At 37.0% G+C, this 15,480-nt stretch overlaps 1 protein-coding gene across 2 annotated transcripts in view; it reads right to left on the reverse strand.

The window, feature by feature from the left end:
* Nucleotides 1-15,480, reverse strand: part of Sema2a (Semaphorin 2a) — a 224,207-nt gene that overhangs the window by 101,573 nt on the left and 107,154 nt on the right. The window contains exon 1 of one of the 2 annotated variants that reach the window (XM_963247.5): nucleotides 4,405-4,798. The exons of the other annotated variant lie outside the window; for it this stretch is intronic. Coding sequence (XP_968340.1) covers nucleotides 4,405-4,567 — 163 coding nt within the window. The 5' untranslated portion in view covers nucleotides 4,568-4,798. Of the gene's footprint in view, nucleotides 1-4,404; nucleotides 4,799-15,480 lie in introns of those variants that run through there. 2 annotated transcript variants of the gene reach the window in all.

Here is a 15,480-nt window from a genome sequence, read left to right on the forward strand (position 1 = left end):
CAATGTGAAAAAGTCCATTATTGACCTTTAAATGTTAGAAAATTTGCTGATTACTCAAAAGACATTTAACTTTAAACAATGAAAAAAATATCAAACATTGTTTCAGTAGCCGGAAAGTGAAAGTTTCAGCTAATAATAACTTTAATGTTACCATTAGGCCATTCTTCGTCATTTATTACACAGAAATAACTATTTCAAATTTCAATACTTGTGGCGAATTTTTATATAAATTCCAACAAATAGTCTGTGGTAAAGTTGCTAATAATAATAATAATAATAATAATAAATTAAAATCTTATTACAGACATCGACATGCTCAAAACAATTTAGAAGAACATTGAAAAATAGAATACAAGTAATTACTAAATACCTAAAACAAGTTAAATTAAGACAAATTTGTTAGTTAAAAAATTCGTCGTACACGTAAAAACAGTTACTTGTAAAAAATATTTTTGCTGCTTTTTTAAAACGTTTTCTTTGTACACCATTAAATTTTTATTAAGATTACCCTAAACCGCAAAGACCCTTTAAGCTAATTACACAGGCAAGGTTATTGTGTGATTTATTGCAGACAAGCTGTATTCTTTCAGACGAACCGTCCAAAAACGCAATAAAATCTAAGGTGTTCCATTTAAAAAAAAAACATAACTTTAGTGTTTTCTTAATATTGAAACAGTGTATATATACCGCAATATTTTAGAATTATTCAGCAGAAACGCAGCTATAATTTAAAAAAGTCAACATCTCTAATAATAAACAAGTTATGGAGATTTTTCGGATCGTTGGGACAGCCTGTATAATTTCCAACTTTCAGTTTTTTTCTTTTTTTGCAACAAATATTTTTAATGCATAAACAGTCTCCAATCAACGCTGATCCGAACTAGCTCCTTGATGCGCGAATAAAAAAGAGTTATGGGAGTTTGATGGTCAATGTAATTACAAGTTCGATGTGAATCCAATCCTAAAATTCAAAGTTCTAATCACTCGGTTACCCTCTAAGCTTTATTGCAGGAAGTGCAGAGGTATTAAAAGGGGATTACATGTTCCTCCCGTATTTCATAGGCGTAACGCGTTGTTTCCGTTCGACATATTCCAGGTGTGAGCTCATTATCAATGTCGCCAGCATTTCTGATAAGAGATAATTTGAGATGAGTCAAGGCAAACACTGACGACATTTTTGTAAACATTCGTTGTGAGTGTTTAATGGTGCGTAAAGCTGATGGCTTCTTTGATATTGTGTGCATAACTAATTTGATCTGAAAATGTCTTGGATTAAGAGAGTCACGTTTGTCGAGTTGGGAGTTTTTCCAGACAAATTAGCATCATGTATTGGTGGGTTTTTAGACAAAGAAATTGAATCCGTGGCACCAAAAGAAGTTCGATTATTGTCAATTCTGAAACACGGATCGGCTTTCTGTGCAGTTCGCTTTTATGAGGATAAAAAGTGTTCAAAGGCCAAAGCTTTATGGTTTGAATCAGCCGATCTAAAATTGGAACCACACAAGGATGAAGAATGTGGATAAAATGAAATTCTTTATTGTTATTACCGCACTTTGGGTATATTTTAATAAGAGCTGATTAAAATGGAAACATGGGACGGATGTGGCCAGCGAGTTGGTAATTAAAACGGGCTCGAAAATCGGCCGGTGGTCTCTAATTAAGACGTCAATTCGTAAAAAATAGCCGGTTTTAAAGGGGGCCCAGCACATAAAAACACAATACGAAAACACATCGCCGAATTTATAGCATGATACCTGCAGCGATAAGACAACAAGCCATGTCTCTTGCTTAACAAGATGCAAATTTGATATTCGAAAATTCCTGAAAAGATTTCTGCAAAAACATTCGTTAATCCCGCCCGATATAGCGGGATTGGATTTCTTTTGTGCGAAATTTCCCGATTGAAACCTTGACAAATTGAACGTTAATAATGCAATAAATCACATGACAATGCATAAGGAGAAAAATAATTTGATAGCGACGCGTATCATCAGCGTTATCCTCAACTCAGCAATTATAAAATATTGTCATGAACACGTCCGTCCATTAATCAAATGTTAATTATCGTACGGCCACAATTACCTCTCTCAACTTTGGCATATTTTAATAAGAGGGGTGACTGGCGACTCTTTAAAATAAAATTTCCTAACAAATTCATTAATCACCCGACTGACGGAGCAATGTTTGCAAACTAATTTTCGAAATAACTTGCTCTGATGCATCAATTATATGAGACATAAAACGAATTACGGTTCCATTCCACGACCATTGTGTCCGTTTTTTAAATTCGATACAAAAAAGGGGGTGAGCAAGGCGGAACATGTGGAACATAAGAGTCCGGGCACACCGGAACAGATTGAGTTTTTCGCCCTCGGCCCAATTTGAATTAACTCCATAATCTGATTCCGCTTTTATTACCAGCATCTGTAAACATATGGCCTACAACTAAAAAATACACCAGTATTCAGAAAATGGAATAAACTCCAACAGTACAATTAAAACCGGGCGTCTTGGTTTAATTTTTGTGAAACAGGTGCGAATAAATCTTGTCCGTGTGATTTATCCTTTTCTTGGAGGGAATTCCGTCCATAATTATTCCGATTGGAGCTACCTTGAGCTGCCAGTGCGCCTAATTTTGTGTCAGAAGTCCTTTTGCAATTTCCTCCGGTCAAATTAAATTCAACTATTACATGCACGACCCGTCTGAACATTAATTGTAATTTATGATAGCTTTTGGGCATTCTCCGTCAACGGAACAATTCTTGAGCGCGTACAAAAAACGTGGAAGTTTATTTGAGGAATATGGCGGACAAAAACGCCAAGATATATGGCATTGTTCATAGAAACCATGATGAATAGAAGACCTGTACTAAGTCGCACAAAAAGCCGCGTCAGTGAATTCCACAATACAACTTGTAAATGACCATTAAATAATATCGCGGAGATAAGACGGGTTAGTTAACCGGCGGACGCTGATGAAAGCAAAAAGATCCCGGCATAAGTACTCGGAATTACAAATAGTAAAGTGTGGTTTAACCCGCTGGAATTTATGTTTAAACTTCCAAGCAAGATGTTCGATATTTCAAAATTAGTGAGCCGGAGGCTCCGAAGGGTTGCTACACAATTTCAAGCGCCTTCATTAACCTGGAAAGAAATTCGTTTTTCCGCGGCTCGAACCTAATCACAAAAGTGTGCATAATGGATAGTTTCGATAACACTCGAGACAATACATTACAATAATGCGGTATTGCCTTACACAATTTCATTTTACTCGGAGGAAATTGAACTACCGTCACCGTTATCGAATCTTCATAAACTGGAATTATAACAGGAATCAATATGCAGCGAGAGAACAACAAAACTCCAAATTGATCGCTGATTAATTAAAACTCTCACAGTTTAAATAATTGATCGAGTTTCGTCAATTTTTACAAAAGGAAACGACAATTCTCTATTATTTAACTCGGAACGAGAATAGACACGAATCAAACCAAATACGTTATCGTTTGAGTAAATTGTAATGTAAACAACTGAATTTATGTTTTATTTAACTTTATCGGAGACAGAAAGGAAGAAAAGAAAAATACGACTTCGGCTCTATTTGCCTCAACTTTATGCATGCTGCAAGATTTATTATTTGTCTCATGATCAAATCCTGTCACTATAAAACCAATTTTTTCACATCGCAACAAAAGAGACGCACATTAAATATTTACCACGTTGTTATCCTGTAATAAATTTCCCTTGATATAAAGTGATACAATTCAAGGAAAAATGCGGCACAAATTCATCATTAATGACAATTTTAAACGCTTATCAATTATCAATTTAACATGACGCATAAATATTTCCCAACACAGGTGGGTAATAAATATTTGAAGCGTTTTTTGAGTCAATGGCTTGAAAAATATTTTAAGGAAAACGGGCCAAAATGGTAAGTTTGGGAGAAATAAAAATCATTTTCTCTCGGGGATAATAATTTTAATTCGCCAAAACTATTACAAATATATAAAAACACTCTGTGGTATTCTCAGCAATTTATTGGGACCGCAACAAAATGGTCGAAACTTTTGGCGTCCCGCGGGCAAAATAATTCGTTTTGGTGTCTATATTGGGTCTCTCCTGAATCTTTGGCTTTCTCAAGTTGTAATTGAGATGTTCGAGTAATGGTCGAAGTGGCATTAAATTTGGAAAAAACTTTAATAGCGGAGTAAATAGTCATTAGATCGTCTGTAGTAACGTAATAATGAACATTTAATTTCTTGTCAGGTTGTTAAATAGTGTATCCTTGACGAAGTCATGGTGCAATAAAAGTGATAAGTCGGTGCAATTACGCTCTCAGTGAAATAATAAAGACACCTTTTGGTGTGGGAACCAAGCAAAAACCTCTGAACCAAGACGCACCTCTGTGATGCCTGACATGGTGGTTTCCGGTGCCGGAACAACAGGGTTGTTCCATGAACATGGTCCAACTGTTCTCAAAATCAGCATAAACATCAAACTTCATTTCCACGAACACAGTCACAAAAATAACCAGCTTGAAGAAGGAAACTCTAGCACGCTCCATTTCGTCACGTGGCCCGTGTTACGAAAAACGAAAAAACCCGCGTCAAGAGTGAGCTTTCATGAGCCGGTGTCTGAAAAACTGAACAAAACTCGACGATTTACAAGCGCGGCGTTCATGAAAAGGGCGACGAAAGGCTCAAAAACGGCATTGTTTACGTGTATCCGGCGGAAGCTTTCGAATGAACCTCAGCCAAAGGCATCACGAGTCGAACTGAAAGAGCTGGAGTAAATGGCCGTCCTCATAGCGCAGCGGTCGGGGAAGCAGTCGGCTCGTTCGGGTGTCGTCGACGAAAAAGCAGCTTTGAAACGGTGCGCGTGCATGGCGCTTTACAGGCACTGCCAACCTGTCAAAGAGAAAATGTTGAGCTGCCCTCGGCTTTTTTACACGACTGACTATTACGCTTTTTCTCTACTCAAAGTGAGGAGTAGATAATGGGGGAATCGTAGAGCAAAGTCGCGAAACTGCAATGAAAAAGACGATAGTGGAGAGCTTCCGCAGGATGATAGACTTGGCGGCTGGAGAGCAGATGGAGAAAGCTCAGACGTGACTTTTGTCTCTCACGACTACATGGCTCAGGATTAAACACTCAAAGGAGCTTTGCACATACAGACAAACGCGCAACTCGAGAAAGTATCACTAGTTTTTTCCAATAGTTTCACAGGTTTTCTGTACAAAATACACCACCCTATGCAAATAATACTAGTAACTAAACTTTCTGTAATCTGTGTTCGCTGAACACATAACACATATCAGAAAATATTCTTGCATTTAGCAGCTTTAGACACAATTAAAAATACCGAATGAACTATTATAAAAAACGTTCCTTTGCTTTACGAAATTTCCAGCTCCTGATTGACCTACTTAGTTATTAGCAATTTAATGAAGCTTTTTGAATTTTTTCTTTCAAACTTGATAACATTCCAGAACCAAAGAACAAAAGGCTGAATTGTGCTTAAAAAATTTCATAAGTTGTGATTACATTTTGTCATTTCCCCACTTATTTATTTGCAGCCTCGCGATTCTGTTGTCACGTCGTCTCGAATTTAATAATGAAAGCCATTTTATCAATTCAGAAACCAAAAACTTCCAGACACTGAAGAAACGCCGATCTTGTCTGATGAAAGTTTTCGACAGTTTTTCTAGCCCGGCGATATGCTATCTATGAAAGAAAAGTTCATTTGAGTCGAGTTTTTGTATTTAAAGTTTCGAATTTTCTCATTTAGAGTTTAGTTTAAGTTAAAATTGCGAAGTGTATAATTCGGAAACTTAATCTTTCGTTGCGAACCCAAAACGTTTGTAGCTGAAGCGAACAAAAGTTGCCAATTCAAACATTTCCCGACACTTGGATAAGTTAATGTTTTACACAAATGTAAAGTCGGGCTTGTGGGTGTTTAAGTTGAAATAAATCGCGAAAAATAAAATTTAAAACAGCTCGGGGGCGATGTTCATAGCTCTTGATATAACGTCAAGTGGCGACTTCTTGGAGACTGCAACGACCTAATAAAAGTGACCGTAAAAAGTCCCTCTTTTTCGGTTATTACTGGCCGTAAAAAATTTGTCCGGGTGTCGGGCTTGTTTGAAATCGCGAGATAAAGATGCAGTGCAGTTAGAAAAGCGTAATAATTTCAATCCGTGCTCGCGGTCCGTAAAGCTCCCTTTCTGCGCGCTAAATTACTTAGAGACCGATCAAAGAAGACACACTTTCCTATTCACTTGATAAACCCTCTCGCTAGTTAAAACTCGTCCAAGTCTATTTCTTTTACTGCGAAAATTTTCTTAATCAAATCTAACGTAGCACATCAAGCGTAACTCTCCAGTCGAACATAAAATTGTATGGCCCCGTAAAAGTTGCGATGATTGAAAATGTTCGACGAAAACATATTTGGCAGCGCCCGAAATTTACGGCGGATTTTATGTAAAACAGAGTTAAACAATAAAGCGAAAAATCCGCGAATAAGTCTCTTACATGACATTATTTAAAAGTTTGCATTCAAGTGAAAATTCTAGTGGCACCAAGGGCCCGATAAATTACGAAAATTCGCATTCACAGCCGATCTTTATTGCGCGCTCCCGAAGGGACACCAATTCTCTCAACCCTTCCGAGGGCGATTCTAATTTGCACAAAAATTCGACAACAGATTCGCCATTTTTCCGAAACTGAGGCGACTTCCGGTGTCCGTCCCTTTGTTGACTGATGCACTATTTGTCCCCGGCAACCCTAATGCTTTCTGATTAATTTCAGCGTCTGAACTTTTTGCTCTTCTAATCCTTGGAAACAAATGGAACATTTTGGAAATAGCCGCATTTATCGTAATTACCTAAATGGTCGGTAATTGCAAAGTAATTTGATTATTTATAGGCGTGCAAATGAAATCGAAGCAATTTCGAAGATAATAATATAAACAGAGGCGTAATTAGCCCAAACACGCAACACGCATAAAAATTTGAGGTCGATTAGTATCGTTTTCGGTGACAACCGTGAGGGGATCTATTCTACTTTACGGAATTAGTAATTGATACCGGCATAGTTCTAGGTATATCTGTCACGTAAAATCAAGCAAATACTAAGTAATTATTACTAATACCACTGCGTGACTCTCGGAAAAATACAGTCGGTTGTAGTTTTGTTATGTACTCGTGCACATTGAAATAATTGCAAGCCTGTCTGCCCATAAGTCTGCACGCACAACTAAATGAGAAAAATAATACCACCCTTCGACGACTATCCCGCTTTATTTCGCTGAATTTTTTACCACGACGAGCCAATCATTGCACGAACGCCACTTTTGACCTTTCGGACAGAATTTAAAAATGGAACATCAAACCGATCGCAAAATATCCTTTCCCGATATCCAATGACAAACGCTTCCATCGTCTTGCATTTTTTTGAACACCAGATAAACAAATAAAAAATGATTTTTATATTTTTATTGGTCAATTACTCATTCCTGGGACAAATGAGAACCGGTTTAGGGCCGGTTTTTGGGATCTCGCTTTACATGCGAATAAAATGGTCAATTTTTTGAAATAATTAATTTTTTTGTCGAAAACACACTTTTTTAAAAATCTATAACTATAAAAATCCTAGAAAAATTTTTTTTTATTCCAAAATCAAGGCTGCTACAAAAATTGTTTAAAATTAAAAAATAATTTAATGTACTAGACTTAGAGTATGTACATTTTCAAAAATGAAAAGTTCAAAAACTGACAAAGGAACTTTAACGCTGAGAAACTATATAAACACAAAAAACTAAAAAATATTGAGACTGAAATTCTGAAGCACTAAGAGACTGAAAAACTTAGAAACAAAGAAAACTATAGAACTGTAAAAAAGAAACATATAAAATAAAACATTACAACCTGAATAAAAAAACTAACTTACACAAAAATTAAGAACCTATGAAAATGCAAAGCTTCCTATCTGTAAGAAAGCAAAAATCAGAAGATAGATATACTGCTTAAGTCATTTTTTTAAATTGAGTTAGAATTGGGCATATGTTTGTTGAGCTTGCGGCAAAGGTCGTTTGGCACAATCGCTGATCGTTCATTATAGAGCTTTAATTCCCAACAAAAGCTGAGACGTTCTTCCACAATATGAATGAAAAAGGTTCTTTGATGATGAAATTTGCCAACAAAAGAAGTGCGCTATTGAAAAGTTTTAAATAAGCATTAGAATCTGGTCGACGTCAGTCCATAGAGAAATTTCCGTGTCGAAATAACCCGTATTTACAATTTCGCAACACGAGTTGAATTTTTTGTCTAGCATGCATCACGTTATTATCTCTTTGGAATACAAATTCCATAAAATTTCATTAAGTAAGAGCGAGGCGGCAAAAATAATTCTCGCTGGAAACTAAGCAGAGTTTTTAATTTTACTCGACTATCATTTTAATCCGACGTGATCGGATTTTGTGAACTGGCGTAGAACGCACTATTGGCGACGTCCTTTCCAGAAGAAATCGAAAGTCGAAGTGGTCGGATTCGTTAGACGCGTCAGTGGTTCGTGGGGTCCGAAGGGCAGTCGTGCGGACAGCCACCAGATTTGGTTTTTCTAGGGCCAAGTCGTCGCATTTGTCTTTGACAAGGATTTATAAGAAAAGGTATTAATTACTTTGCTGACAGGAGGGTAAATTACCGGCGAGACGATTTGTCCCTTCTCTCGCCGAATGAATAAACGTGGATTCGAGCTTCAACCCCGACTTTTGATTAAATAAATCGGAATTTCTGCGAATACGCTCCACTAACACTACCTGCTGATCTCCACAGTTCTAAATCAATTTCGTTTTATGACCGGGGACTCGGCTCTATCTACGCTACAATGTAAAAAGAATGTACGGAAAGAACAATTTCTTCGGATCGGCTTCCACGACTGGATCAAGACTCGATTAGAAAAGTTCGAATAGGGAACGAACGGTGGAGCCCATTCCTAATTTTATGTGCACAAATATTAAAATTCCGCCGAATCGTTAAGTAAAACACCATAAACAAATCGTTGGTGTTCTCGTGAAAATATTTACGAAAGCAGAAATGAGCGTAATTACTGGAAGTATTTCAAAGATAAACTTTCGGCGGCCGTGCTTTATTAGGATGCAGACAACGCGTCTAACCCATAATATCAAAAATCGATGATAGCAAACCAAAAAAACTTTCGCAGAACAGATTTATTGCTTTCATTTCCTTCCTACGTCCTCTTCAACTTGAGCCTTTTATTATTTTAGGTGAATTTAAATCAGGTCCAGACAAAAATATCAAACAATCCAAATAAATCTGATAAAACTTGGAGATAAATAACATTTAATCGGACGTTTTGCTACACAAATATACTGCCAATTAATCGATTAATTAAACAACCTGACCACAACATGTACAAAAATTTTCCAATTAAACCGACATTTTTGTCAAATATTTTAAAACAAAGATAACATCGAAACCATTCTAAAGATTCTTTTGGCGTCCCAAATACATCAAGATTTTATCGTTATCCCGACGATAATAATGATGATAATCTTGCTCGGTTAAACACATTTCACCAGTTCCTTTGTATTCCTTTAGATATAATCTTTTTTTAAGTATGTAATAGATTTTCTACAAAATGTTTTTCGGTTTGAATTTTAGGCCAATTTTTTCGTGCGCTTTATTTGAATATTGTTCCTTTATCTTTGCCGATCTTTGCGAAATTTATGTAGTTGTTTGCGATGATCTGGTGAAAAATGCCGACCACACCGAATCGGCTGTGCGATCGTAACTCTTTTCCCAAATACAGATGTCCCACATTTATCTTATTAATTGGCGAGTGCTAATAGCTACACCCACCAAGAGCCTCGTCGAATTTTTAATTCCTTTTTCGGCAAAGTACGATAGTTTTGATTGGTTGGAATAAATCTTAATTTCGGTTTATTGTAGGGAATGATTGAAGCAAGTAGCCTTCGGCGGTTCAATAACAAGGTTCTCCAACTGTTCAGCAATCAGACCCTACTTCTTGTTTCCATTTTGGCAGATTGTAGTCGGCGTTTTTTGTTCCCCGATTCGGATGTTAACAAATTTATTTGACAGGTGAATTAGAAATTTGGGAATTTGTATTATTCTCGAAATTTTAATTCCTACAAGTTGCTTATCTTGTAAAAATTTCTAATTCTTTCCGAATAAATAATCTCGTATGAGTTATGGTTGGCGGCACGGAGAAACCGACTGAGAACACGACGTTTTGAATATCTTATTTAATAAAACATAATTTTTCTCTCATTCAGGCTGTCACTCGAAGGTATTACGCGATACAATCTCGAGAAATAGTTTAGCGTAATAAATAATAGAAATATCGAGCGGCGTGTACACCTCGCGGCGAATTTTTAACCAACAAATCTATAAACCAGATTTAATTATCACTTTCGTTCCCGCGTCCGTCCATAATCAGTTAAGTCCGTTATTACAGTTGAAAATTTAAAATCTTAATTAGGATGTCACGCCGAAGCGAGGAATTTTAGATAGCCATTACATTCAATTAATCATCGCCATAAACCCACTATCTCATTCCGAAGAATTCGAACCCGATCACAAGCCCAAAATTAATAAAATTCTACTACCTCATATCCAATTTGTCTAACGGCCATAAAATCTATTACACCTTGGCCTTTAACCCTCCCCATCCCAGCTGAAAAAACTGCAACACAGCTCAACCCTCGCCTCGTAAAAGTAAAAAACACACAGAAATCACAACGTGGTGCAGCCCCAAAACCAATAACAATTGACAAACGTGATACGAATCCGGAATCGATAAGTTGTGGCGAGGAACGCATTTTCCAGCCTCGTAAATCATCTTCCACAATTAGCAAATTGAAAGTGCAGCGGGGAAACGTACGGGTAATTTTTCAGCGCAAAAGTGGCAAGTTTAAGATGAAGCGGCCACAAAATCTCTTCCCAGCGGTTTTTGGTTTTACGACTAATTTTTACGGTGGACAAGCAACGTGGCTCGAATTTTTTACGGCCGCTGGAACACGAACAAGCTTTGTAATGGGGCCAAGTTTTTAATATTATTGCCTAATCGGCGATCCTATTTATTTTTGGGCGTTCTTGGCCCTTACACCTGTGCTAATTTCGGTGGATTCGTTAGAGCGTTTTTTTGTCGTCCTGCGTTGCGAGAATCCCTTTTGTAAATATTTAATCGCGTATTAACAACAAAAAGTCCTAAAATGGAATTTTAATTTCGTGTCTAGACATGTTCGTAATTTAATTAAATGTTTTATTTAGTTTTGACAAGACAAAAATAAAAAGCTGTTGATTTTGGGTTTGGTCTTTGTGTTCAAGTCGATTTCGATTCCAGTTATGATAATTTCGTCGGATTTATTCGGCGAAACAATGATCAGAGCAGCAACTGAACTGTTGGAATTTAATTAATGTGTGTAAAGATCATGCGAATTCCATCGCACGGCATTTATTACCGCATGCAATGGCAGATACGTTGTTTCTAATTATTAAATTACGGCCTTGTTACATTTTCATCATACTTCTGGGGAGGTATCGATCGGGGATCGAATATTTCGAGTGAATTTTGGAAGTTTGCACACGCAGAATGCGGCGTATGCGCGCTTTGGCGAATTTTTGCCGAGCGTAATTAGAAGTCTTAATCTCACTTAAAAATTTAAATTGATTTGAAGTAAATCAGGCCTGGTGCGCCATTTGTACATAATTAAAATTAATAGAATGTTCGGCACAGCCGAAACGGCGCTAAACTATTATCACAGAGCAATTTAACTTCTCTTAATCGTGCTAATTAAAAATTAATTTATTCACCACCAATGTACATGATGTAATTTATTACGAACTTGTAACGCGCTACTAAAACTTTGTACATAAATTACGGATGTAATGATTTTTATTTTTACTTTGAAATTTATGCTAAATTCTAAATGTATCCCAGAGCTGTATGTTAATGGAAAGAACGAGTCTACGAGTTCGCCCTTATAATTTAATTATGTATGGGAAGTCATTAAATTTGTATCCGGTGTTAATTACTACAGCAATAATCCTTCAAACCTCAAATTGATTCACCCTCAAACACATCACAAGACGGCGTTATCATAGCCTTGAAAAAGCGCCCTCCACTCCGAGCCAACTTAATTTTACTTCATATTTCAGCAAGTAAATTAAACCACACATGCCTCTGAAAATTTTAGAAGCAAATTTGTGTCGCCATAATGTGCAACTAATTACCGGATTTATGTGCCTAAGCAGGAAAACTTTGCACTCGGGCTCTAATCTCGCCGATGCAACATGAAAAATATTCAATTGCGTCATCGTGGCAACATCGAGAATGCATAACGCTTTCAAAGCGCCAACATTGGGAAATGCTTTCAAAAGTGGAAGGGGTGATAGGGTCTTCCTACCTTTGATGTTTAAAATGTTAGAGCATGAAAATTGTATTTCTCTGAAACGTCTTTACAGCCTTTTAGCATGTTTAATCCCAAAGAGGGAAAAAAGAAATAAATATGCAATTATTTTCAACATGACAACATCAAAACCAAACTTACCTAAAACTACAGAATTAATTTCGTGTTCGGCTAAATAATTGCGGCGGCCTTTGAAATTGTGGCCAGAAATATGGTAAGTAATCAAAGAGACTTTCATATTGATATGCAAATTGAAGAGGAGCGGGAATATTAAGTGACAGTGACGGTAAGCGATCTACAATGGGGGATGATAGGTGATATCACTAGGGCGTCACCACACTAACTCTGACTTTGACGTGTGGCCTGTTCTGTGGCTGACCTACTCGCCAGCTGTTGTCAAAACGCAATTATAATTAGTCCGAGTTATGACCCGGCGACATCAAACCTCACCAATTTATTTCACACAGTTAATCTCCCACAAGAGGAACTTCAAGAAAAATCAAAAACAATATTAAATTAATCAAAAATTCGCGACATTATCTTACATTTTTATTTCCACCATCAATGGTTTACATTTTAACACACAACAATGTTTTCACATCTCCATTCTTCATAATATGCGTACGCCGGCATCGAGATTTTATTTCACAATTTTATTTATTTGAGTCAAACTTTCGGAAACAATAATTGTTTGCTTAGTGTTAAGATGGCTTCAAAAATTGGTTTTTTTAATTATTTTCAGCTTATTATTACAAAATTACGCTAGGTGAAGTATTTGTAACTTGTAGTTTTTGTCAAAAGAAAATGTTTAATAATTTAACAGTAAAATCTCTCTTAACGGACACCTCCCATAAGCGGACCCCTCTGAGAAGCGGACATTTGTGTTGGCCCCGCTTTGAACTATGCATTTTAAACGGTACTGTTTCTCTTTAAGCGGACTCTCCAATAAACGGACGCGGATAATGCAATTCGCATACTTGGAAACAAAGTCTCTCCTTTAAGCGGACATTATGCCCTAAGCGCGTGTGTAATTAAGTAGTTATTATTATGGCAATCCGTCAGAAAATTCGGGGAATCACATGTCGGGATGAGAACTGAAGAGTTGGCGACGATATCGGAGTTTTTGTGTATTGTGTAAATTTTTAAAGACAAACTATTGTTTTTTTCTAAAAATTGTTGTTGGGTTATAATCATTTCTACATAAAATTTGATTCTATGTAAAAATTATTATTTCTATTAAGCGGACGCCTCCATTAAGCGGACAAAAATCATGTCACCGCCGGTGTCCGCTTATAGGAGATTCCACTGTAGTAGTATAAAACAAACTTTGTAAATTATTAAGTTAATCTGATTCTTAAAAAAATTGTTGGGTATTCGTTTCGTATGCGCTTAAATCTTGATGTTCTTCGTTCATATTTCGGCATGAAACCTTGTAAACAGGAAAAAAATCACCGACTTGCGTTCCTCCTTGGCACTCGAAATCCAGCTCGTTTGTGATTTATTCCCGCGCTGGCTCCACATCCAACTTTGTCCATAATCACCAAAATTTGAGTATCTCCACCATCGTCACCATAAATCAATTGCTGCAAGTTTCTCATGTTTCTTCCATCTCTATGAATTGAAAATTTCCATATTCGAAATGCAATAACTCGTGCCCCTTGCTTTTAAATCAATCCTCTTCCCCGCAACTTTGACGTGGGACAAAGCGAATTTGCGCCAATTTACATATTTATACGCATTTTGTGTCCACGCTGTAACAATGCTTTGTGATGAGACATCGTTTTCCTTAGCAAATTGTGTTAATTTCCACAAGTACGCTTTTTCAATCGGATTAGTCTCGGTTTAAATTGAACTCCCGCGTTATTAATTGGTATGGAAATTGTCGTCCATTGTCTGGCCATTATTGTGTTTTTTCAAATGGCATTGTGGCGGAATCAAAAATTGCAATTTTGGGTGAATTGGATTTGCATTTTCGCTTTGTTAGGCTCCCTCCAAGCCTAATGCGGATCGCTGGAGGCAAGGCCTTGTTCTCGACTTCATTTAGCATCACCTGACACCCTCTAATTATGTATTTTGCGCCACGTCGCCAGACATGTTGTTCCCCTAACAAAAATTTCGCCGCCTGAGGGATGTATAAATATGTAGAACTATATTTCAATTTTCTATGCGAATTAATTCTTCTCGGGGGAGTCGTGGGGAAGACGTCTTAACGATCGATGATAATCTTGTAGTTTTTGGGGGCTGGCGCCCTCTTTACCATATTTATTGCTTGTTGATCATTTTTGCTAATTAATTTGTTCAGAGGGTCGATAAGCTGCCTTTGACTTTGTCGCCGGACCGACTTTATTGTGGATTCGGTGTCGCTACATGGATTCTTAATTAAGCAATTACGCCAATTGCACGATCAAACGTTGTTTAAATTCACTATTTTTCTTCGAGCGACAAATCGGTTTTAGTGCAGTTTCAAACACATGTAAATAAATTAGATGATAAGTTGACAAATCGTAAATTTGCTGACGATTTATTAATGTATAAATATTTCGTGGCAATATAATGATTCATCATTTTTTGGACCAGCCATTCGCCATCTGTGCCTAGCAAGCGTGTTATTATTAATTTTTTGGCGAGCCACATGTAAGAAAAAACTTGAATCAATTATGATCAATCCGACGGAACGTGGGCGGATTTAATTAAAAATCCCCGTGTGAATTTGCAGTTTCCGGGAATGGAATTGAGCTGTAATATGTATGTTGTAATTGGAATTGGGCTTTCCGTTTGTGAGCATCTTGATGAATACTCCGGGATGCAAGTCGTCGTAGTTAATACGATCAGAATGCAATCAGTAATCAATATTCATTTATTAGTTCTGAGTGGCAGCACTAGACGGGTATTAGCAATAATTATAGTTTGACCCATATAGAGACGTCGGCCATTTCCCAAGTGCTAATTGTCCACTGAATTGTTCACTAGTGCTGTTACAGGCAACTTGCCTAACTTGGTTATGTTACAATATTCAAAGGATGCAGAAAG

Source organism: Tribolium castaneum, chromosome 4 (genome assembly GCF_031307605.1).
Source record: "Tribolium castaneum strain GA2 chromosome 4, icTriCast1.1, whole genome shotgun sequence".
NCBI lineage: Eukaryota > Metazoa > Arthropoda > Insecta > Coleoptera > Tenebrionidae > Tribolium > Tribolium castaneum.